This window comes from Ascaphus truei, chromosome 4 (assembly GCF_040206685.1).
Source record: "Ascaphus truei isolate aAscTru1 chromosome 4, aAscTru1.hap1, whole genome shotgun sequence".
Taxonomy (NCBI): domain Eukaryota; kingdom Metazoa; phylum Chordata; class Amphibia; order Anura; family Ascaphidae; genus Ascaphus; species Ascaphus truei.
In genome coordinates this window covers 209,472,524-209,495,442 of record NC_134486.1, presented here as the reverse complement: position 1 = coordinate 209,495,442, position 22,919 = coordinate 209,472,524, and the positions used below count along the sequence as shown (strand labels likewise).

Below are 22,919 nucleotides of genomic sequence, written 5' to 3'. Positions count from 1 at the left end.
ATGGTGGTTAACTTCTTCCATTGGTTTGGCCAGGATTATTAGAATTGAGTTTTACGGGATTGAATACCTACCACATCCTTTATTAGTTTCAACTGCTGGGCAGTACCACCAAATATGTGCCAAATCTCCTATCTGTCCACATCCCCTCCTACATCTGTCCAATGCTTCTGGATACATTTTGTTTCAATCTCTTGTGTGTAGTACCAGTTTAGCATAATTTTGTATATATTTTCCTTTGTTACTGCACATATGGATATCCTGCCTGCATTATCCCGTATGTCTTCCCAGTCCTCTCTTGTATTCTCCACTTGAAAGTCCCTGACCCACTGTTCCATATATTGATGGATTGGAGCCTCCCTCATTGGGGATACACCCTGGTATAGGGATTATATTGGCCCTATTTGGTACTTTCTTATTTTATACAAATCTTCAAATATAATGGGCTTTGGGAATTCTTCTCCCTGGACATTTTTGTTTTGCGAAATGTCTAACTTTCATATATTTAAAAAGCTCAGACTGAGGGAAGTTATATTTTTTTCTCAGTTCTTCAAACTGAATAAGCCTATCCCTCCCTAATAAGTCTCCCACCTCCAGATTCCCCCTAGCCCTCCAACGATCATACCCTTTACCATGCATGGTGCAAGAAAAGGTATGCGCAAACCCACTAATATATCACAAATAAATAAATGACAAAAAATGATATCACCAAGAGGAGATCCTGCCGGTGTGAGGAATTTCTCAATCCCTCAATAGGCAACAGGAGGAGTACACAGAGCGCAAGAACTCCTCTCGTGGGTGAATGGTAGTTCACAGGAATCAGATCAACATGTGTTAAAAGAAAAGAGAAAAAATCATGGTACAATACAGTTTAATAAACAAAAAATCCTTAGAGCAGTGAGCTCCAGTACACTCACATGCTCCACGATCATAAAAGGCAGTGTAACCAACTCGGGGTTAGGAGCGACGCTGATAATACAGCAGACACAGCTACATACGAATCCTCTGGGTAGGATCAGTCTCATCCGCATCCGAACAGCGTTTGACGTCACGGGACTTTCTCGGCTCTCCTCCAAATGGTAAGGGAGGTGGCAGGCTACGGAGTCAGCGTCAGCGCTAAGGTCTTTACAGCGGGAGAACAGCTGGTTCACAGAAAACGGCAAGAGGCTCCTTACAGCTCACGAATCACTGCGCAATTGCAAATAACCCTACGTGTTTCATCCGGGTATTCGGACTTCTTCAGGGGTGTAGGCGTCGCTCCTAACCCTGAGTTGGTTACACTGCCTTTTATGATAGTGGAGCATGTGAGTGTACTGGAGCTCACTGCTCTAAGGATTTTTTGTTTATTAAACTGTATTGTACCATGATTTTTTCTCTTTTCTGTTAACACATGTTGATCTGATTCCTGTGAACTACCATTCACCCACGAGAGGAGTTCTTGCGCTCTGTGTACTCCTCCCGTTACCATGCATAAATGGCAAAAAAAAACCTGGGTTGCCAAACAGAGGAGTCAGTCTAGAAGGGGTTGAAATCGCCATATATTTTTTCCTTGCCTCTGCCAGATTTTCAGTGTAAACCCAATCACTGTTGGTTCTGCTTGCCTCCCCTTCTTGGATCCAATTCCTGACCATAACAGAGATGGCAACCCAATCGTTTTTTTTATTTTACTTTCCAGATCCACCCAACTATATAGATCCCTCAAAGTGCCAGTAGATCTGCTACATTTGCGAAGCCATGTTGTATTTAAAAATATTTGGTACCACCATACCCCCATCCCTAGAATCCAGCATAATTGACATAGCTATTCTGGGCTGTTTATTCCCCCAGGTAAACTGCATAATCCGATTCTGAATTTACTTTCTCTTTATGCGGGATGGGGATAGGGAGCATCTAAATATGATACAGTAGGCTGGGGAGAATGTTCATTTTGACTGCTGTTATATGCCTTACCCACGATATAAGTTGGGGATTCCAGGATTGCAGATCTTAATTTTGGTAAACAATTCCTTGTAGTTGAATTTATATAGTGAGGAATAATCTCCTGTAAGGTATATTAGTAGATATTTTAGATATTTTGTCTATAGTTATAATTTAGCTTGAGGATCTCCACCTCCTTATCTGATGGTTAGGTTTAAAGCTTCTGATTTCCCTGTTCTTATCTTATAACCTGATAGACCCCCAAATTTCGCTAACCGTTTTGCAGATTTGGAAGGGCTATCAGTGTGTTTGTTAACGCAAGAATAATTTTGTCTGGAAACAATGATAATTTATAGCACTCATCTGCTGTCTTGACCCTTTGTATGTTGGGAGAGCCTCTAATGGTTGCTGCCAAGGGTTCGATTGTTAATGCAAACAATGGCGATAAGGGGCACCCCTGCCTTGTCCCATTCTTAATTAATATTTGGTTCCTGTCCCAACCTGGTAGTTTCAACGTGGCTGTCGGGGTCTGATAGATGCCTGGACTCCCCGCAGAAACCTCCCATAGAACCCAAATGCTTCCAATGTCCTATTCAAAAAATCCCATCTTATCCTGTCGAATGCCTTTTCCGTATTCAGGCTTAATAACATGGCTTTTCGGTCTCACATGGTTCACATGGTCAATAATATTAATAATTTTTTTAGTGTTGTCCGTCGCCTGGCGTTCACTCATAAACCCTACCTGATCATAATGAATTAATTTGGGAAGTATTGGCTTTAATCTGCCTTATATCCCTTTTCGTAGTAGGTCTGCTTTGACCATTTCAACCCCTTCTCTACATCCTCTAGTTGCACCCGCTTAAGTTCCTCTCGTGCTTGATTTTGAGCTTATAAACCCTCCTTGATGGATTCACTTTTTGTTTTTCTAACGTTCGTTTGATCTCACCTATTTCTGTGCTAATCTCCTTGTTTAGCAGCGAGTCATTCATTCTCCAATGGTATAACCGTATTTTGGGAAAGGGATGTTGAACAATATTCAAACCGGAGCATATCCGACCATGTAATGGAACCTATATCCGAGTGAACCAATACTTCCAAAATATAATTAATTCTTGAATACGAATCGTGTGGGAGTGAATAAAATGAGTAAGCGTAGCCCCCCCCCCCCCAAAAAAAAGGCATAAATACAACCATACGTTGGATCATGACCGGTCCTGGACATATATACTAGATCATGGAGTGGCTCAGTGAGTAAAGACACTGACTGGCACTGAGTTTGACGCAGGGGATCCTGGTTCAATTCACAGTGTCGGCTCCTTGTGACCTTGGGCAAGTCACTTTATCTCCCTGTACCTCAGGCACCAAAAAATAGATTGTAAGCTCCACAGGGCAGGGACCTGTGCCTGAAAAATGTCTCTGTAAAGCGCTATGTAAAACCAGCAGCGCTATACAAGAACATTATTATTATAATTATTATTATTATTAATAATTTTATCCATCTCCCGCCACCACCCAGATGCCCCTTTCTGTTATTTCCTGAGCTCCACACTGGGGCTTCGCCCATTTTAATACCATTATTCCAGTCTCAATGGGCGTAGGCCCACTCACCCATCACCTTGCCCTGGTTCTTCAAATAGTTCCTTTCTGCCTCCCGTGGATCTTCCTCAATACCGATCTCCAGTAGCCCCTCACCTCTCTTACCAGGCTACCGCCGTCACCCACCCGAGATACAATAGTCATTGGGTAGATGGGGGCCCCTAACCTGCATCCTCAATGAGGCAGGGGTGAGTAAGAAGAAAACCTTGCCAAAGATGGGCTACTCAGACAGCCAAACCAGGCAATCTCTCCAGATACAGGCCCTGCGAAGGGACCAGGGATTTCACTTCAGGGGTTTGTGATCGATGAAAAATCCCTGCTGGATTTTCTCAGGAGCTCGACTGGGCTCGAACCTTCCCTCTTTTGGTTGTTTCCTTGGCCCCTGACTTCATCTCTTACGGTCCATCGACTCTTCTCAGACTTTGTTGCCCTAATCGGCTTTAGGGTCCGACCCAACACCGAAAGGAACGCTCTTGCTTCTTCCGAGTAGCAGAGCAAGGCTTGTTTCCCCCTGCCGCCAGCTATCAAACGAAACGGGAAAGCCCATCTGTAGCGTATCCCTTTTTTCTGCAGGAACACTGTCACTGGTCTTAACCCTCTCCTTCTTTCAATAGTAAATCTCGATAGGTCCTGAAATATCTGAATGGGGGAGCTTTTGAATTCAATTGATCTCCTGTTTCTACATTTCTTTAGTCATATAATGGTACAAACTCAACACGTCTCTAATCCTTTTAGGGTCCTTGGATCTTGGACCCAGTGCCTGATGAGCTCTGTCCATCTGTAGGTCACCTTCTTGCAATAGTGGGTCAATCGTCTGAAATGGCCTTTGAAGATATGGCTGCAGTGCCTCTGCGGATACTGCTTCTGGAATATTCTGAATCCGCAAGTTCTGCCTCCGCTCTCTATTTTCCGTATCGTCCATACTATCTCTCACGGTTCTTGCCTCCTCATTGAGCCTCATTACCTCATCTGTATTCGCTTGATTTTGCAGGGTGGTGTCCATTTTGTTTTCCAACTCCATGGTCCTTTTTTGCCAACGTGGAGATTTCAGCTTTAAACTCCACCACTGCCTTATCCAGTGTTGTCTGAAATGCATCTTGCATGTCCTTAAACATACCTTTTTTTAAGGTCTTTTTTGGTCGGTGTTGTCTCTCTTCTTCCTGCTCCGATTCTGAGTATACGCGCTCCCATTGGCGCGCCCTTGTCTTCCTTTCCCTCCAGCATCGCGATCTTCTTGTTGCTGAAACGGCAGTGATCGGGTACAGAGCTTTTCCTCTCCTTCCTCAGCGGCATGGCGGAGGCTTCCCCCACAGGCTGCGGTGCACTGAGACTTTTGGGCTCTTTTTGGAGGTTTATTTTTCAAATTATATGCAGCGATATGCACAGAGCCTGCTCCGCAAGTGTGCATGCGCTGTAAAGTCACGCGTGCCCATCTTATTAAAACCTACTATTTTTGTCTGCAGGAAAAAGCTGTACCAAACTTTTAACCTTGGTGTTTTGTAATATACAACTTTTGAGCAGTCACTGATCATGTCCTCTGTGGCCCTAATCAAATATTATATGCCTATTCTGTGCAGGTTACACATGATGTATCCGATATTATACACTCACCACGGAGAATACCAGAGGGAAAGACAAGCGCACATGGCACATACAGCAAGGTAAAAACATATAGTATTAAACAATGTAAAAAAGGAAATATATACTAACTGTGTGCGTGTATATTTGTGTACATCTGAACATCCTTTTCATCACTAATTTCTACAGCATGTTAATTTTTTGAGGTTTAAGCTGTGTGTGTCCTTAACCTTTTCTGTAAAAAGGCTTCTCTAGTTTATATAATAGAATCTTTAATGTTAACGGATTTGCTGAGCTGAAATATTAATTACTCCACATCCTGGTCCTGCAAAAGATCCAGAATTATGTTTTTTTTTGGCATGTTTGTTTGGTCAGGTTACTGAAAGCAGCAGTGAAAGTAGCCTCTTATCAAGAGAGTCCAAAAAGAAAAGTGAAAGCCACACTCCGATCAATACCATAAAGCCAGATTCCATTCTCAACAACTTGATCTTGGATTCTGTGGAAAGAAATGATCTAGAGCTGGATGAGGATGATCTGGAAGGAGACTCTTTCTTTGATGACCCAATACCTAAACATGAGAAAACGTATTGCTGGTGAGTAGGACGCTTTCTTTTTTTTTTTTTTCTCTCTTTGGCTTTTAAGAAACCTTTTATTTTGTGTGGAAATGGGAGTGAGGTTTTGGTATTTTATATTTGTAGAAGAATACATAAGATTAAAAAGTGTGTTTATTGTATTTTGCTGGCAATGCAAAAAAGAGCAGCACAGATTTTTTTTTTTTTACATTTTTATTTTTTATTTTTTAAAGCAGGGACACTTCTCTAGGTCTCACTTTGATAAAGAAACATGATACAAGAACCAAGACTTTGGTCAGATGAGTAAATAAAACACTGCTAAAGAATCTCTTGTGTGCATTTTTCTATATTGTGAGTTATCTGTGCCTAATCAGGATCGGTGAGTAGTCACCCACTTGGATGGATGATACTTTTTTTGTGGGCGGGGGGGGGGGGTGATTGCCTTTACTATAAATATGTATATTGTGCTTTTCTAGGCACAGATCCTAATCAAAAGATAAATGTAAAAATAAGAAAAAAGCACTACCTGTTCATGAAAGTAGAAAAAAATAAAACATAATCTTTATTTAATACGTATAAATCAAAAGCAGGAACAGCTGCAGAGGATCATGCACCATATAAAAACAGAGCCCAGCACCTCGGGCCAAAAACGGCCTTTCTAAAGGTCTAAGGAACAAGCTTGATGATGTCAGTAGCATGAGCGGCCAAATCCGCATTGAACGGTCTATGCTCTGGATGAAGGTACGCCCCTAGCTCATGATGTTTGCAGAGGTTGCCTAGCACCTGGTTGCCACCAGTCTGAGAAACCCAAAAGCAACAAGACCTACCAAGCAACCAAATAGCATGCAAGAAGTCGTTACTCCTGATGAAGCCATCTCGACGGTGACGAAACACGCAATGACACGTCATTATGTGATCACGCTTGACTGCCACATTCTCAGTGTATTCTCAGACTGACTGCAACTGCCACACTGAGAGCATAAATTGCAATCTGCAGAGACTGGGTTGTGAGTCCTTGGACTGGCGAGCTATTCTTTTTATGATCTGAATCCTGGTTGAAACCCTTTCCGCTCAGAAATTTGATGATTTCCATAGGACTCTCATTTCAACTTTAGTTCCCGCATATTGCTGAGAACTGGGATCGCCATACATGAGACATGTGTCTGGTTATCTTCTGCCAGTTCTATATACTATGCAAGTTTTTATCATACTGTAGATCAGGGGTGTGCAATCCTTCTTCCTTTTTTTTTTTTTCCCCCTGCTCCCCCCTGCCAACTGTCCCGCTTCTCCCTCTCCCCCCCCTTCTTACCTTGGCTCCGGTGTCATGTGACCCCGTGGCATCATTTGCCACGGCAACGCTTCTCCAGAAGCAGTCTGAGCCAAGGTAAGTGAAGTTTACAGAGGCCTTCAACGCTCCTCTGGCATTTAATTTAAATGCCTTCGGGAAGCACACGGGCCTCTAATCACCGCTCTCCCCCGTAGAGAAACTCGTGCCGCCCAGTTTGGGCACCCCTGCTGTAGATAGTGTGTGCATTTGTCTTAACGAATTCTTGCAAAGGAATTTTGAAATTAAATATGAGTTTCCAGCACGTTGCTGGTTTAAAAAAAAAAAAAATACAAATTACAAACAGCAACGGTTGTATGTTTCAAAATGTTAGGGGGCTCTGTAGACTTAAGTGACATTTGTTGCCACTTTTTTCTGATTTTTGTGCGTTTTTCTTTTATGCTTTAGTCAGGACCTGAGTTGATTTATTATAGGACTGAATTACAAAGCAGTTTGAGGAAAGAAAAAAAGCCCACACGTTTTCGCTCCGTCAGTAAATGGAAGGAATACTTGAAATTAACATTGTATTGTATGTCTTTATTTATATAGCGCCATAAATGTACATAGCGCTTCACAGTAGTAATACATGTGGTAATCAAATAAATAACAGATAATATAAATAACAGATCATGGGAATAAGTGCTTTAGACATAAAAGTAACATTAAGGAAGAGGAGTCCCTGCCCCGAGGAGCTTACAGTCTAATTGGTAGGTAGGGAGAACGTACAGAGGCAGTAGGAGGGAGTTCTGGTAAGTGCGTCTGCAGGGGGCCAAGCTTTATGTATCATGTGTTCAGAATATCCACAGTGCTATTCATATGCTTCTTTAAGCAAGTGTGTCTTAAGTTGGGTCTTAAAGGTGGATAGAGAGGGTGCTAGTCGGGTACTGAGGGGAAGGGCATTCCAGAGGTGTGGGGCAGTCAGTGAAAAAGGTTTAAGGCGGGAGAGGGCTTTAGATAGAAAGGGGATAGAAAGAAGACATCCTTGAGAAGAACGCAAGAGTCTGGATGGTGCATAACGAGAAATTAGGGCTGAGATGTAAGGAGGGGCAGAAGAGTGTAAAGCTTTAAAAGTGAGGAGAAGAATGGAGTGTGAGATGCGGTATTTGATCGGAAGCCAGGAGAGGGATTTCATGAGGGGGAATGCTGAGACAGATCTAGGAAAGAGTAGCGTGGAAACAGAAAGCTTCTAGATAATTTTTGTCAAAAATGTGATTCTGGTAGACCATGAGAAATACAGTATAAGGAAATTAGCTATGTAGAACAACTTCTACAGATGCACCACAACTGAAAATGTGGTAATGGTTTGAACAGAGCAAATGCAAAGTAACACTGTTTACCTACCTAGACTATTTGAATGAGAAGTGAAGGTGTTTAGTGGTGTTATTCAAGTACTACTTTAGTAACATTTTCTTTGTGCATTATTAAGAATCAGAATGAGGTGCGTACGTAGATTGCAGTTTTTTTTTTTTTTTAAGCCAATGTTATTGCTTGTGTTTTTTGCACTATGAATAATCATATATTCATGTCCCTATGTCGTGGTTAACATGGCATGATGGCATGACACTATTCTATCATTATACACAGAAATCCCCGCTTTCTATTTAACTGTTGGATTTCTCCTTTGTTTCCTGTGGGTCAGCAGCCAGTCGAGCAGTGATGCAAATAATTCAGGGGAATTTATATCAGAAATTGGAGGGAGCACCTCTCAAAAATTGTAAGCACATTAGCTCTTTGCATACAGTAAATGTATTAAGGCACAAACACTGCTTACTTTCCTGTGGTATGTTTTTATTTTTTAATTATTATTATTATAAATGTGTAGGTGAATAAACTGCTCTCGAGACACCAGTACTAGAACTAAGTTTTGTGAGCAGGTGTAACTACTGTGTAAAAAACACAGCGCACAACGCTCATAGTGCATTAAAAGAAATATAATTCAATCAAACAGTGCAGGTAAGTATTATGCGTACATCAAGGGAGAGAAAAACCAGCATGTCAGGGGTTAATGTTACCCATGCGCCAACCGGATCTCCAAACAGGATAACGTCTGTTGTTTAAGCAGCTTCCAGCCTATGGGCTTTCGATCCATACACTAAGTCAGTAGAGCCTCTGTGGTTGAGTTGGTCTCTCACGGTGGCTTGGTGCACACTCGCAGCCCTCTGATACTCCGCTTCCGGATCTCTGACGTCACTCCGTGGCGACACCGCAACTTGCGTCGCGATTTCCTCACCAGTTGAGGAGATATACCAGCAGTGGTAGGATGAAGTGTCCAAACTGAATATCGCATAAAAGTCCTTTCCAACGCGTTTCGAAACCAAAGGTTTCTTCATCAGGGATAACAAATAATGATTCATAAGGCATTGGAATACCCCACGCTCAAACCTCATTGGCCCGCAGCTCGGGTCCTCCAGCCAATACAGTGGGAGCGGGGAGGAGTCAATGACCCGTGACCTAACTCATTGTACCAATTGGGCAACAATGACAACATGCAATCTTTATTCAAACAAAAGACATTGAAGTAAAAAACTTTTACATATGCTAAGCGAAATAACGCTAGAATGGAAAAGAGAAAAGGAGGTTAAAACATAAAATGTAAAACACAAAGACAAACTATATAGAAAAACACTTTTAAATTCAATAATTTTAGTTCATTTTAGTGTTCCGCGCTTCTTTTTGAAGAATTAATATTTCCTATTTTTTATGTATTTTATTTTAAAGTGTTTTTCTATATAGTTTGTCTTTGTGTTTTACATTTTATGCTTTAACCTCCTTTTCTCTTTTCCATTGTTTTCCATTCTAGCGTTATTTTGCTTAGCATATGTAAAAGTTTTTTACTTCAATGTCTTTTGTTTGAATAAAGATTGCATGTTGTCATTGTTGCCCAATTGGTACAATGAGTTAGGTCATGGGGTCATTGACTCCTCCCCGCTCCCACTGTATTGGCTGGAGGACCCGAGCCACGGGCCAATGAGGTTTGAGCGTGGGGTATTTCAATGCCTTATGAATCATTATTTATTATCCCTGATGAAGAAACCTTTGGTTTCGAAACGCGTTGGAAAGGACTTTTATGCGATATTCAGTTTGGACACTTCATCCTACCACTGCTGGTATATCTCCCCAACTGGTGAGGAAATCGCGACGCAAGTTGCGGTGTCGCCACGGAGTGACGTCAGAGATCCGGAAGCGGAGTATCAGAGGGCTGCGAGTGCACCAAGCCACCGTGAGAGACCAAGTCAACAACAGAGGCTCTACTGACTTAGTGTATGGATCGAAAGCCCCATAGGCTGGAAGCTGCTTAAACAACAGACGTTATCCTGTTTGGAGATCCGGTTGGCGCATGGGTAACATTAACCCCTGACATGCTGGTTTTTCTCTCCCTTGATGTACACATACTTACCTGTACTGTTTGATTGGAGTAATATTTATTTTAATGCACTATGAGCGTTGTGCGCTGTGTTTTTTATCTAGCTATAGGGGGTGTTTTGAGCCACCCCTGGTTCCACGGCTGCAGACGCTCCCCTATCAGTGTCCACCAGGTCACGTATTAATTTTCATCACTTTATTATCACCCCACCCACGTGGTTGATTGTAGCTGCGCACTTTATCCACTTTGTTTCACGTAACTACTGTGTTAATGCAGAATAGATGTATTTGTTAGTTGGACAAATGCATTTATTTATTCTAAAACATTGTAAGTTGATTTATATATATTTTTAAAAAACCAGACGCTACTGTATTCAAACTGATCAACCTTGGAGACTACATGACTTTCAAGTAGCATACAGTATTGGTTGTAAAATAAACAGCAACTTGGAAGTCAAAAAGATCGCCAGGTCAACAAAATATAAACTCTGATTTACATAACTTTAAGCATTTGCAGTAGTTTAACATTTCACAAACGTGATAACAGATTAGTATGGAAAGTTAAAGCAGAAATGCCCTCCAGATGCTTTTTGTTTAAATTATGTTTTTCATAATTTCTAGTCAAGTGTCTGAGATTACCATGGTAAGCGCAGACAGTCCTGGAGCCCAGTACAAAGGGCTACATTTTGAAGCTCTTATTTAAAATGCTAATATATCTCCTGAATGTAGCCACAGATTTTCTGGAGTTGAAAGTAAAAACTAAAAAAGAAAATAAAAAAAGTCAGACTGCTGCTTTAAACAAAATGTTTCTACAGTCATTTTATCTAAAGAAAATGTTTGAACTTTTGTTGGAATTTCATAGAGCATAGCAATTTTAAGGAGGAAGTTATATGAAGAATTCTGGTTTCTAGTTTCTAGCTAGAGAACATCTCCATGTTCAGAGGATTTACACTTTTGTGGCCGGGAGGTAACCTATTACAAATTGCGGCATTACATTTCTGTGGCTCTCATCCAACTTAATAGAACACATACATGGACCTGTTCATTTAAGAGCAAACACAAAGATAAAGTTTAATTTTTGTCAAAACGCATCCCTTTAATTCTGGCTATCCCTTGTCAGATCCATGCTGCAGGTTATAAGAGTATCATAGATCTGTATCTTTACCTGAAAAAAAACATCTTTGCAAGAATTGCACACATTTCTGTATAGCAACACATCAATGTTTTTCTAATGCTTGTGCTCACACAGGTGAACAGCCGGTTGACCTTCTGACCCCTAGGACATCTCAGTTCTGTTTTGCGCTGATGAAAAAAAAAATGTTGTGTCCTTTGAAACACAACTGTTTGAATAGAACCTTGTAATAGATAAAGCTCTGTCCTGTGGATTTTCACAAGCTTATTTCTTATCCAGTTCTACAAACATTGAATTTGTTTGCTGCTATTATGATGAGGGTAAATATTTTTGGACACAGCTCAGTTTTTTTCTTCAGTCTCCTGCTGTTTTAATTCCATTCGGCATCCTGTCATCTAGCACTCCAAATCAAGAAAAAAATATTTAAAATATTAACTTACAGGCACAATGCCCAGTAGAGCTTGCAATCTAATTATTGGTGCATAGAAACACAGCTTGACTTGGAGGACTGGAAATTAGATTTGAACTGGATTCCCCTGTATGATTGGCAATGTTATTACCACTAAGCTACTTGCAGCCCTTGCTTATGTGTGTAATATTGAAATGGCTAACTTGTAGGGACACTAGCACAGCTAAACTTCTCAAAATTGTGATAGTGTTTTTGATAGTTTTTATGCTCAAGATTCAATTGGTGAAAGTTTTGATCTATTGATTTTTCCCCTCTAATTCTGCATCCCTGATGTTTGGAATAATTAAGAGCTTCTGATAAAAATAGTTACACCGAAGATGTTGATGATTGCTTCTTAGAGAAGCACAGGCAGAACTCTCCAGAAAGGTGAGATAGAGATTCGGCTTTTCTTAAGTCTATTGGTGTGACATTTTCTCTGTTGCCATGGGGCTTTATAGAACATTAATAAACCGTGTGGCGATTGCTTCTGTAGATTTTGTAACTCCTATCTCCTTTTTAGTTGCATAATTGTTGACTTGAGAGATTTCTATTCTTTGTATTAACCAATGTGGATGTTTTCTGCCTCAGGAGAAATGAGCCAAGCAAACTTGGTGGAGGACTTGCTTCTCTCTCAGCTGCACCACCATTGAACACAGGACTACGATCACACCAGTCTGGAGCGCCGCGTCTCAAAGATCCTGACAGTAAGTTGCTGTTTTCTGACAACCACCTGAGGTGGAAATGTGAAAATTATATGAAATTAGCTGATCGGCATAATTGTTTCTCTAACCATCACCATTGCATTGCTACCTCAGCAGTAATTATTTCAATTTTTACAGAAGAGACCCAGCTTGCATCCTTGAAGGACCTTAAAGCAGCGACTGGCAAAATAGCATCTCTTGAATTAGGCAAGTAATGCCCCTCTAATCTGTATTGGGAGAGATGTATTTGCCTTTTGTTTAGTCCTTCAATTTATGTGATTTGTCTCATCTCTCATAACATAGTTACTTAGTAGATTATTGTACTTTGTAAAAAGACACAAGATAAGCCCATCGAGTTTAACCTTTTTGTTAAATTTCTAATTAGGTGAGTCTGCTACAGTATATTTAAAGTTACTATGTATTTGTCCAAGCAGTGTTATCTGTGTGCGTATTATAACAAAATGTATTACTCCTTTTTTTTTTTTGTGTGTGTGTTTTTTACAAGATTAATATTTTCTGTGATGCAATCAATTTTCTTTACGATCGTTTGAGGACTATAATTTAGAAAAATACTTGGTGATTATTTTTACTGTTTACAGAAGAAAGTATTGGTACAGATGTTAAAGATTTGAAGACCGTAACTAGTAAAACTGCTTCTCTTGAAAAAGTCCAGCAAAGACTTTATCTCTTGTACATATGATCGACCATCATGCTACAGAAATCATAAGCAGAATTTGTGATTAAGCGTATATTGAATACTGTCCGCTACAAATTAGTGAAAAGACCTTTGCATTTTTATATTCAATTACTTAAAAGTAGTTATTGGAAAAAAGGCAAAGAAGGAGGTCTAGCAAGATGTAATATTTTATTGGGGGAGAGAGTGCCAGCAAAAGCTTTTTGTAATGAATTATTCATATGATCTTGTTTAGAGTTCTGTTTTCTAATCCTGAAGGTCAATGCACCAAGACTGCAAAAGCAGGGGGGTATGATCTAAAGAAGACCTAGTAAAATTGAGCAGGGTTTTATTTATTGGCTTCATTGAGGCTGATATACACTGGAGGGAAATGTGGGTTATGTTAATACCTTTTTTTTTTTTTTTTTTTAAATAATGTACTGACAGCTCACAATTGTAATACCATGGAGCTCTGTGTACATGTGAATGTAAGCTAAATGGAACAAAACCTACTTGGACAAATTAAATAACCACAATAGATTGCATCACTCTTACAAAAACGATGTCTTCTGTTACAGCTTGCCATCCCATCCCATAAAAGTTAAATAATGACATTCTAATGATTGGGTTTCGTATGTAAACTTAACCATAAAGTACCATACTAAGGAGAAGGGGGAACCTTACCATTGCACGCGCTTATTACTAAGATCTCTTTGGTTTCTGTCATATTTTGAATGTTTTTTAATTAATTAGGTTAAAGTTTTTGTACACCTGATGAGATTTCATCCTCTATTTTACAAGAGAATATTTTTCTCTAATTATAGAAGAAAGCAGAAGCATATCTTTAAGAGACCTAAAAAGAGTAACTGGCAAAATAGCATTTCTTGAACTTGGCATGTTGTTTTTCATTACCTGTGTTTACATACATTATGGCTTATTATACATATTTATATTTTGTATGTATATAAAATATCTAAACCACTGGTAAATAGTAATAAAGCAGGGTGAGGTGGACTGTGACTGTCCACAGTTTTGACTGACAGGTCAAGTAACTGCCTGGAGGAGGGAGGAGGAATGAAGGGAAAGCTCCAGGTCTGTGACTGCTCTGAATGAGGGGAAAAGCTCCAGGACTGTGCCTGCTCTGAACGAGGTCCGTGTCAGGGGGAGGAGATATTGTGCTGCTGTGTCTATTCTGTCACACACACACAGACTGACATAGTCGCCATGGGTTTGCCAGAACTGCTGCCCCCCACCCCTATCACTCAGTTTGGCTCTTAAAAATTCTAGCTGGCTTCTAAGTTTTTTTTTTTTTTTTTAAATATTTGTCTTTTACATACATACATACATACATACACACACACATACACACATACATATACATATACACACATACATACATATATGGCACAGGAAAAGGAGTGGATAGAAGGATCAATCGGCAAGGAGCTTGGTCACCAACATATCGGAGTAAACAAAAACGGGTCCAACATGAACAGCCAGTCAGAATTAAGGTGTTTTAACAATATGACTAGATTTATTTCTACTTTGAAGCATAACCTGGAACATCAGGTTAAGCTTTTTGCCACTACAGATGGAAGCTTGCATGGAGACTGTGATGGCAGATACGATAGATTTGTTCAAAAAAAGGTTGGACATCTTTTTACAAAGGAAAGATATACAGGGATATACCAAATAAGTAAACATGGGAAGGATGTTGAACCAGGGATTCATTCGATTGCCAGTTCTTGGAGTCAGGAAGGAATTTATTTTCCCCCTTAGTGGGGTTTTTTGTTTGCCTTCCTCTGGATCAATAAGTATAGATATAGGATAAAGTATCTGTTGTCTAAATTTAGTATAGGTTGAACTCGATGGACGTACGTCTTTTTTCAACCTTATCTACTATGTAACTATGTAATAGCGTTTTTAATTTGAGTAATTTCAAATGTAAGAATACACATTCTAATGTATGCGTTTCTTTCAAAGGAGCTGGTGATGAAGACGATGACTATGTTGATGACTTCAACAGGTAAAATATATACATTTATATATTGATACTTTTGGGTGGTGTCATTCTCGATGCTCCAATAACTGGTATCGACGATCGATCGTTCACTGCCATAAAGTTGGAGCTTTGTGAATCCCCTTTTTTACAGTAAGATGTTGGTATCGTTAAACTTGGTTTCTTGGGCCAAATACCACTATTAAACGTTGATGTACTAGATGAACAAAACCGGAGCACTTCATCTGCCTTGTCATTGGTCTTATGTTGGGATCTACAATATTTGTGATTTGGTTAGTATTTCATGTATGTAGGCATTCCCTGTTTTATGTACAAGAAGTAAAGCGTGACATACTGTACCTTTACATTACCCAGAATCCCTGGCTGTAGTGGAAGCATTGTATGCGAAGAGATAATGGGGAAAAGCAAGGTTGCAGCCTGAGACATGCGCCTGCTCATATGTGGCATATTTTATTTGCGGTTCTATTCTCAAATACTGTTAAATGTTTCAACATAGTTATGATTTCAGCATTGATGGGTGTACAGTAAATTACATCTCAAATGATTGTTACCAAGTTAAGTGAGAAATGTGGCACCCTAGGTTGCTCTGCAATGTTAAATAAGGGCTATCAGAAAAATCGCTTCATGCACACCTCACGGATTGCACTTAAAAATTTATTGTAGTACAGCTCAACCCCGTTATAACGCGATACGTTACGAGAATCCGCTTATAACGCAATGCAAACGTGGCTCCCAATTTTTGTATTTAGGAATACTTTACAACATGATTATTGGTATCTTAAATACTTTACTGTTCAATGCATACAATTGTATATTATTTCGAACGCGATCCGCTTATAGCACGATGTGATTCTTTGGACCTCAAGCACAGCATTATAGGGGGTTGAGCTGTAATTGCGAAATCTAAGCTTCTTGACAAGCAACAGAGCGGTTTCAATTTCCTTGGGAAAGTCAGGTGTGTCACACATTGCATCATGCTGATGAGTGGTCACATTTCTGACCTGAAATGTTCCTAATGATGGACTACAACTGAACTGTCATTCACTAATGGAGTAATTGTCTTAATGGTTATAACTGCCCTGCGTCAATATAATATATTATGCTGAATACTTTGAGAAAGAAAAAAAAATCACTTATTTTACTTGTTTGATGCTCTTAGAGCCATTGACTGGAATTACTACAATAAATTGGGATTTTTAAGTGTGATCATTAAGGTGTGCATGAGATGATTCTTGTGATTTTGCTAGTATTAGATGGCTTCTTTTGATGTGCGACACTATTTAGAAAATATATCTTTGCCTATTTATCTTTGGTAGCACCAGTCATCGGTCGGATAAAAGTGAAGTTAGTATTGGAGAAGAAATAGAAGAGGAAATATCTGTTGATGACTTCAATGGTAGTGATAAGGTAATTTCTATAATAACCAACTATCTTAGTGTGTTGCTTTGCAAGAGAAGAGGATCTAAACATTTTAAGGTATCTGCAGCAATGTTTTGTTTCCTGGTAAGCTCTAGCCCGTTAATTAGCCCCCTTTCCTGTAGTCCCCATGGCAGTGGTCACCAATAGGTTAAGTTCCACCCTACTGCTGAACAAGGACAGAAAAAGTTCCACCTGTGGGACGCAATATAAATAGCCACACCTTTCCTCCCTGGGTAGTAATTTTCTGTCGTATGTTAGCTGAGGTAGTGTTTGTTGTGTTTTTAGTTTAAAAATTGGTCTTTCTTAACTGCCTTGGGTAGTCGATCCAGGGGTGTTCTAGCCTCTTTGTCCGTGGAGCCGACCACCTGCCTCCACGAAGTACCACTAAGGTAAGAAGCTGTAGTCTGTTTGGAGACACCTGTTGAAGCACCTGCGCACAGGGCCATCCTGTCGGCTTAGGCGGATGCCACCACGAGGAGGAGCTGAGACATGAAATACGTCAGGCAGAAGGTGCGCGCCCCTTTAAAAAGATCATTGGCCGGTGAACACCACTGCCTGCTGCAAAAAAACGCTGGCAAACACTCAAAAGAGGTTGCACAAGCAGGAGAAAATTACCCAGACAATTGGAAGAACTGCTGAACTGTAAAGCTTGCAGAGTTTGAAAAGTCTTCCAAAAAAAAGTTGCTAGTTTAATCAACTTGCTTGAAAGGGATGCTGGTGCCATCCCTAAGAATACAAGGCAAGTCCAAAGGGGTTAGTCAGTGTTTGCTGGGTTTTTTTGCTCTGGTTTTTTTTCTTTTCTAAAAGAGATGGCTACAATTCACCTATATGTCTCCAGTGCTGCAGCCAGAGGAAGGTGGAGTTAAAATGGCTTTTGAGTCTACCATTAAGAAGACTATAAGGAAAACGAAATATTGCTCTGCCTTTCAAAAAACGGCTTTGGAGAACAAGCAACTGTGAGGACTGCCTCAAAGAAGCAGCAAAGGAACCTGTGGAGCCAATGGCTGATTTCATGTTTTGAATAAAGAATGCAGTACCTCTGGAAATTGAGGTGGCATCCTCCAAGTCTGCAAACAAAGGTCAAAACCACACAAGGTCCCATACCGGTTTAGAGAGACTACAGAACTCCTCTGAGGAGTCAAAAGAAGAAAAATTTTGCAGCATGAAGGCAGGTTTTGAATCATCAGATAATGACTATTCCACATACTAATTGTCACCGTTTGATTTGGAGCTTATTGAGCCCTTTAACGCAGTGAGTGAGTTTCTGCACTTAGAAAATGAGCCCGCCCCTACAAAACCAAAGGTTTGTATTTTTAGAGGTCTCCATAGAAGGCCTAGAACCTTTTTTGTGCATGACATGGTGAAGGAAATAATCAAGAATGAGCCAGACAAGAGTGGCCATGTCCAGAAAATTCACCAGAATGTATCCATTTGGGAAAGAGGATGTGGAAGCCGTGGATTCCGCAATATCTAGATTCGCAAGGCATACGCCGCTTCCAGTGTATGATTCAGCCTCCTTTCGGGACCCTATGGATAGGCGCACGGAAGGGGTGTTGAATCTTTTACGGCTGAAGAAGTATCATGTAAGCCGGGAGTAGCCATAACTTCAGTCTCTAGAGCACTGAAACTGTGAATAGCAAACAAAGAAGAGAACACTGGAGAAAGGAGTTGAGTTAAGTTATCAGATCATCAAAGCGCGCTCTCCGCTGATATTAGTGACAGAGTTCATATCTGAAGCATCGTTGGACATGGTGAAACTGGCAGCAATATCGATGGCTTTGTCGGTTGCAGCTAGGATAGCACTCTGGCTGCGACCTTGGCAGGCGGATTCCGCATCTAAAAACAATATATGTATGATTCACTTCGAAACTCAACTTTTTGGGAAAGGATTGGTCACTAATAGTGCTTCAGGAGGAAAGTGTATTTTCCTACCACAGGAAAGGCGGCGATTTGGAAAATCAATGAGTGAGAGAACCAACACCCGAATCATGGGTCATATAAGCCTGGAAGGAGGGTATTCACAGGGACCCACATGGCGGGGTGATCAAAATTCGCATGAAACTAGATCAGCTCAGGCAACCCATTTCTGAGGAAGGCTCCATCAATTTTGGGAGGTCTGGGCCTGAACCATTTCGGATGCTTGGCTGTAAAGTATAGTTCCTAAAGGTTATTGTATCTAATTCCGAAAAACACCAGGGAGACACTTTCAGAACTCTGTGAGTGAGCAGTCTGTAAAGGCGACGGTAATATAATTGGATGCAAAGACAGTCACTTTGTCTAATCCAAAAGAGGTAAATCTTTCTAATTGAAGATCACAATAATAGTAAAACCCGCGGCTCACAACTCCACGTCAATACTTAGAAATGAACATAATCATAACGGCCATAAAAAGGTTACTCGCTCCATTCCCAGACACCAAGGGGTAGTGGATGTGCTCCTGCTAAAAATATCACATGAAAGAAGCAGGTTTGTCAAAGCGCCAATGTCTGCGCGAAATGTGTTAGAGGGGCTCTCTTCACGGTGTTTGTGACAATAAAGTTTGTGCAATGGCAGTCCAGGTCTGTTTTTCATCCGGCAGTGCGCTACCATTACCTGCTTCTTTCATGGAATGGGATATAAACCTAGAAAGAAGTTGTTCCCTACAAGAACAGGTGTGGCTTGTGCTCACAACCGATGCAAGTGGCACAGTTTGGGTTGCACAACTAGACACCAATGTAGCCCATGGAAAGTGGCCTACCAGGTGGCACAATGTAACAGCAAATGTTTTGGAATTGAGAACGATAATGCTGGCAATAAATCACTTATTTGAAATAGAAGGAAGAAGCCTCAATTCGCTCAGATAATGCTATTAATAGAACCATCTCGAACAGCAGCAACGTATATAAGGAAACAAGAGGGGAGGAGAAGTTCAGTTCTTCTACAAGTATTCCCCATTATTACCTGGGCAGGTTTGGGAAGAAGGCATGATGAGGTGGAAGTAGTTGCAGTGGTTCCAAACTGGTCATGCAGAGCCTGGTTTCCACAATTGATCAACATGGGCACACCATGTGTTCCCAAGTCTCCTGTCCCAGGGCCCAGTTCAGCATCCCAATCTTGTATTTGACAGCCTGGAGGCTGAACAAATTTTGCTCAATACCAGGGGTGTGTCACACAGTCATATAGACCTTGATGGCAGCAAGGAGGAACTCTACATCTTCGTTGTATTATAGAATTGGGCAACAATTCTTTTCACTGGTGTGAATGCCAGAATATAAACATTTTGGCGCCACCTGTTCCGGCAATCCTAGAATTTTTACAGCAGGGCTCAGTGCTGGTTTCTGACGGTACAAATGTCGGCATCATCAGCATTACTGGGAAGACCAGCCTTAAATAAAATGAAACCCCAATTTAAGGATCTAATTCCCTTGGTTCTGCATTCATTGACAAGAGCTCCTTTGGAACCACTTGAACAGAGTTCAGACATGGATTTAACACTTAAGATGGTTCTATTAATAGCATTAACATTAGCAGGCAGAATTAGTGAGTTGCAAGCACTATCCATAAAAGAGCCATTCCTGATATTTCACAAGGACAAGGTTGTCGTAAGACTAGTCCAGCAATTCTTACCAAAGGTGGTTTCGGCTTTCCACCTTAATTAAGAAATGATTTTACCTTCATTTTGTCAGAATCCTTTGAACGATAAGGAACGGGTATTGCATACACTGAATTTCAGGAAATCAGACAGATTATTGCTACGCTCAATGGGAGGAAGTAAAGGACAAGCCACCTCAAAAGCAACAATAAACCATTGGATTATAATGGCCATCAAAAAAAGCATACAACATCCAGATGAAACCAGCTCCAAAGCTGGTCAAGGCACATTCTACAAGGGCAATGACTGCATCTTGGGCTGCAAAGGCAGAAGCTTCTCCTGCAGAGTTATGCTGGGCAGCTGTTTGGACTTCTAATCACAATTTTATACTATTGTGTGGATGTGCATGCCTCGGCAGACGAATGTTTTGGCAGAAAATTCCTTCAATCCATTTTTTCTGCTTAACAGTAAATCAAAGTTTCTTTAAGTACGGGCACTGTTTTGGCAATTCCCTTTGGTGACCACTGCCATCGAGACTACCAGGAAAAGAGAAAATTGTTTACCGTAATATTTATTTTCTTGGAAGGTCCTTCCATGGCAGTCCTGTGTGTGTGTGCCTGTGTGTGTGCCTGTGTGTGCGCGTGTGCGCGTGTGTGCGTGTGTGCGTGTGTGTTTTGTATCGTATCATAAGACTACTTGTGTAAGGTGTGGCTATTTTTATAGGGCCTCACACAGGTAGAACTTTTTATGTCCTATCTCAGCAGTAGGGTGGAACTTAACCCATTGTTGAACACTGCCATGGAAGGAACTTTCAGGGAAATAAAATTCTGGTAAGATCTAAAAGAATCTCTTCATTGGGAAATGGGGTACTTGTACTTAAAAATACAGTGATCTGGAGAAAGAGATTCAGCAAAATCATTGCCATACCAGCAAGAGGCAAAGGAAGGTTACCTTGCTCTGAAGCTGAGAGGTTGTCTTTTTTTTGTCATTCTTAGGAAGAAGCAAGCACCAAATAGTGGTCTCTTCACCCTCTGGACTGGCGCATTAGGCTGCGCTTATAGTGCCTTGCGACCGCGACGTCGCTCCAAAACAAATGCATTGTCGCCGTTGCAAGCGCTTATAGTAAGCATGACGGAGCGACGTCGTGACCAAAAATTTAGTAGCCGTCAAATTTTATTTCAGAGGCTGTCGCTAGCAACGTCGCTGCAAAGCGAAATTCAACTTTCGCGGGTGGTGACGGGTGACGTCATCCGTCACGTCGCGGGCACTATACGCGCGGCCTTAGTATATTCTAACAGCATTGGTTTCTCTTTTTGTTTATGAGGTATATTGTCGGTGGGCAGACAGCAGCTCAAATCATTGACCAATAATGTTTCTTGGATATGTGTTGTCTTAAAGCAGAAATTGTACTGGGATGTCCTCCATAGATGAACTACACTACTTTTAAATCTGGTGACCTCTAGGTACTCAAGATGTTTAAAAATTATTCAGAAGTTCAGGGGGGCGCCAGCGTTCACGTCACTGTCATGAAAGAAAATAAAGATAACATGGTGTAATACAATTACAACCCGGATGGATACTCTATAGGTGAAAGATAATCCACTCACACTTTCCCCTTTTCATAAAGGCAGTACAGAGACACTCCCCTTTCTCTCCGTGGATGGTATACCCAGGAAATAATGAAAAATACTAATTGCGTAGTATATCTCAAAGTGTATTATCAAAACATTAAAAGCATATAGATGTGCACTCACATTCAGTACAAAATAGCCGTTCGTGGTACTAAATCCCGACTGGTATTCCCCCCGATCGCTGGTACACACAGCGTGAGGCTCACTTCCGCGTCTCGGCTCACATACACATCTCTTCCGGCTGAGTGAAGTTGAGGGCGGAAGGGCTGTGTAGAACGGTCACCGGCTGCCAGGACTCCGCGTCACGAACATGCAATGGATGGACCAGGATTCAACGTGTTTCGTCGGTACGACTTCTTCAGGAATCTAACTTTCTCTACCCCCTCTCTGTATATTTATTGGCATGATGGTACTGATTACCTTAATTGATTTAATCACCTGATTACAATTACAATGTAGTTATATAATAAAAAATGGATTATACCCCCCGCTCATTACATAGCGGTGGTCCAAAACATAGAATACAAACACAATTGGTTTATTAATGTACAACAATATGCATTAAGATAATGGATTAATTTTAAAAAAATTAATAAAATAGCAGATTATAACAGTTGAGAGATTTATCTAATTATCCAATCATATAAATCATATAAATCCAAAATAGCACATAATGCATGGTCCTTAGTGGAGACAGAAAAAAGGCATATCAATAAATGACAAAAAAGAAGACCTTAACAAATGCATTTAGACTTTCTTAGTGAAAAAATGATCCTCACAAAAAGGCTCCGATATCTATACAAACATTTAACCCTTGTGCGTTACCTTTTTAACCCTTGTGGGTTACCTTTTTTATATGCTGCCCATTTGGGGGGAAAATGGCCGCCAAACCAGTCTCTGTCCTGTTGGCCAATAGGAAGCCACAACATCATTGACGGATAATGTGGTAGTTTCCTATTGCCTGACACTGTGCCCAT

The 22,919-nt window shown here is 40.7% G+C and overlaps 1 protein-coding gene across 8 annotated transcripts in view; it reads left to right on the top strand.

Moving 5' to 3' along the window:
* CEP43 (centrosomal protein 43) overlaps positions 1-22,919 on the top strand; it is a 46,368-nt gene that overhangs the window by 22,511 nt on the left and 938 nt on the right. For 3 of the 8 annotated variants that reach the window (XM_075596813.1, XM_075596809.1, XM_075596810.1), the window contains 8 exons: positions 5,088-5,171; positions 5,464-5,681; positions 8,624-8,698; positions 12,237-12,314; positions 12,516-12,631; positions 12,767-12,835; positions 15,285-15,327; positions 16,638-16,728. In XM_075596813.1, coding sequence (XP_075452928.1) covers positions 5,088-5,171; positions 5,464-5,681; positions 8,624-8,698; positions 12,237-12,314; positions 12,516-12,631; positions 12,767-12,835; positions 15,285-15,327; positions 16,638-16,728 — 774 coding nt within the window. The remainder of the gene's footprint in view (positions 1-5,087; positions 5,172-5,463; positions 5,682-8,623; positions 8,699-12,236; positions 12,315-12,515; positions 12,632-12,766; positions 12,836-15,284; positions 15,328-16,637; positions 16,729-22,919) is intronic. The other 5 variants (XM_075596817.1, XM_075596816.1, XM_075596812.1 and 2 more) reach the window with 4 other exon arrangements.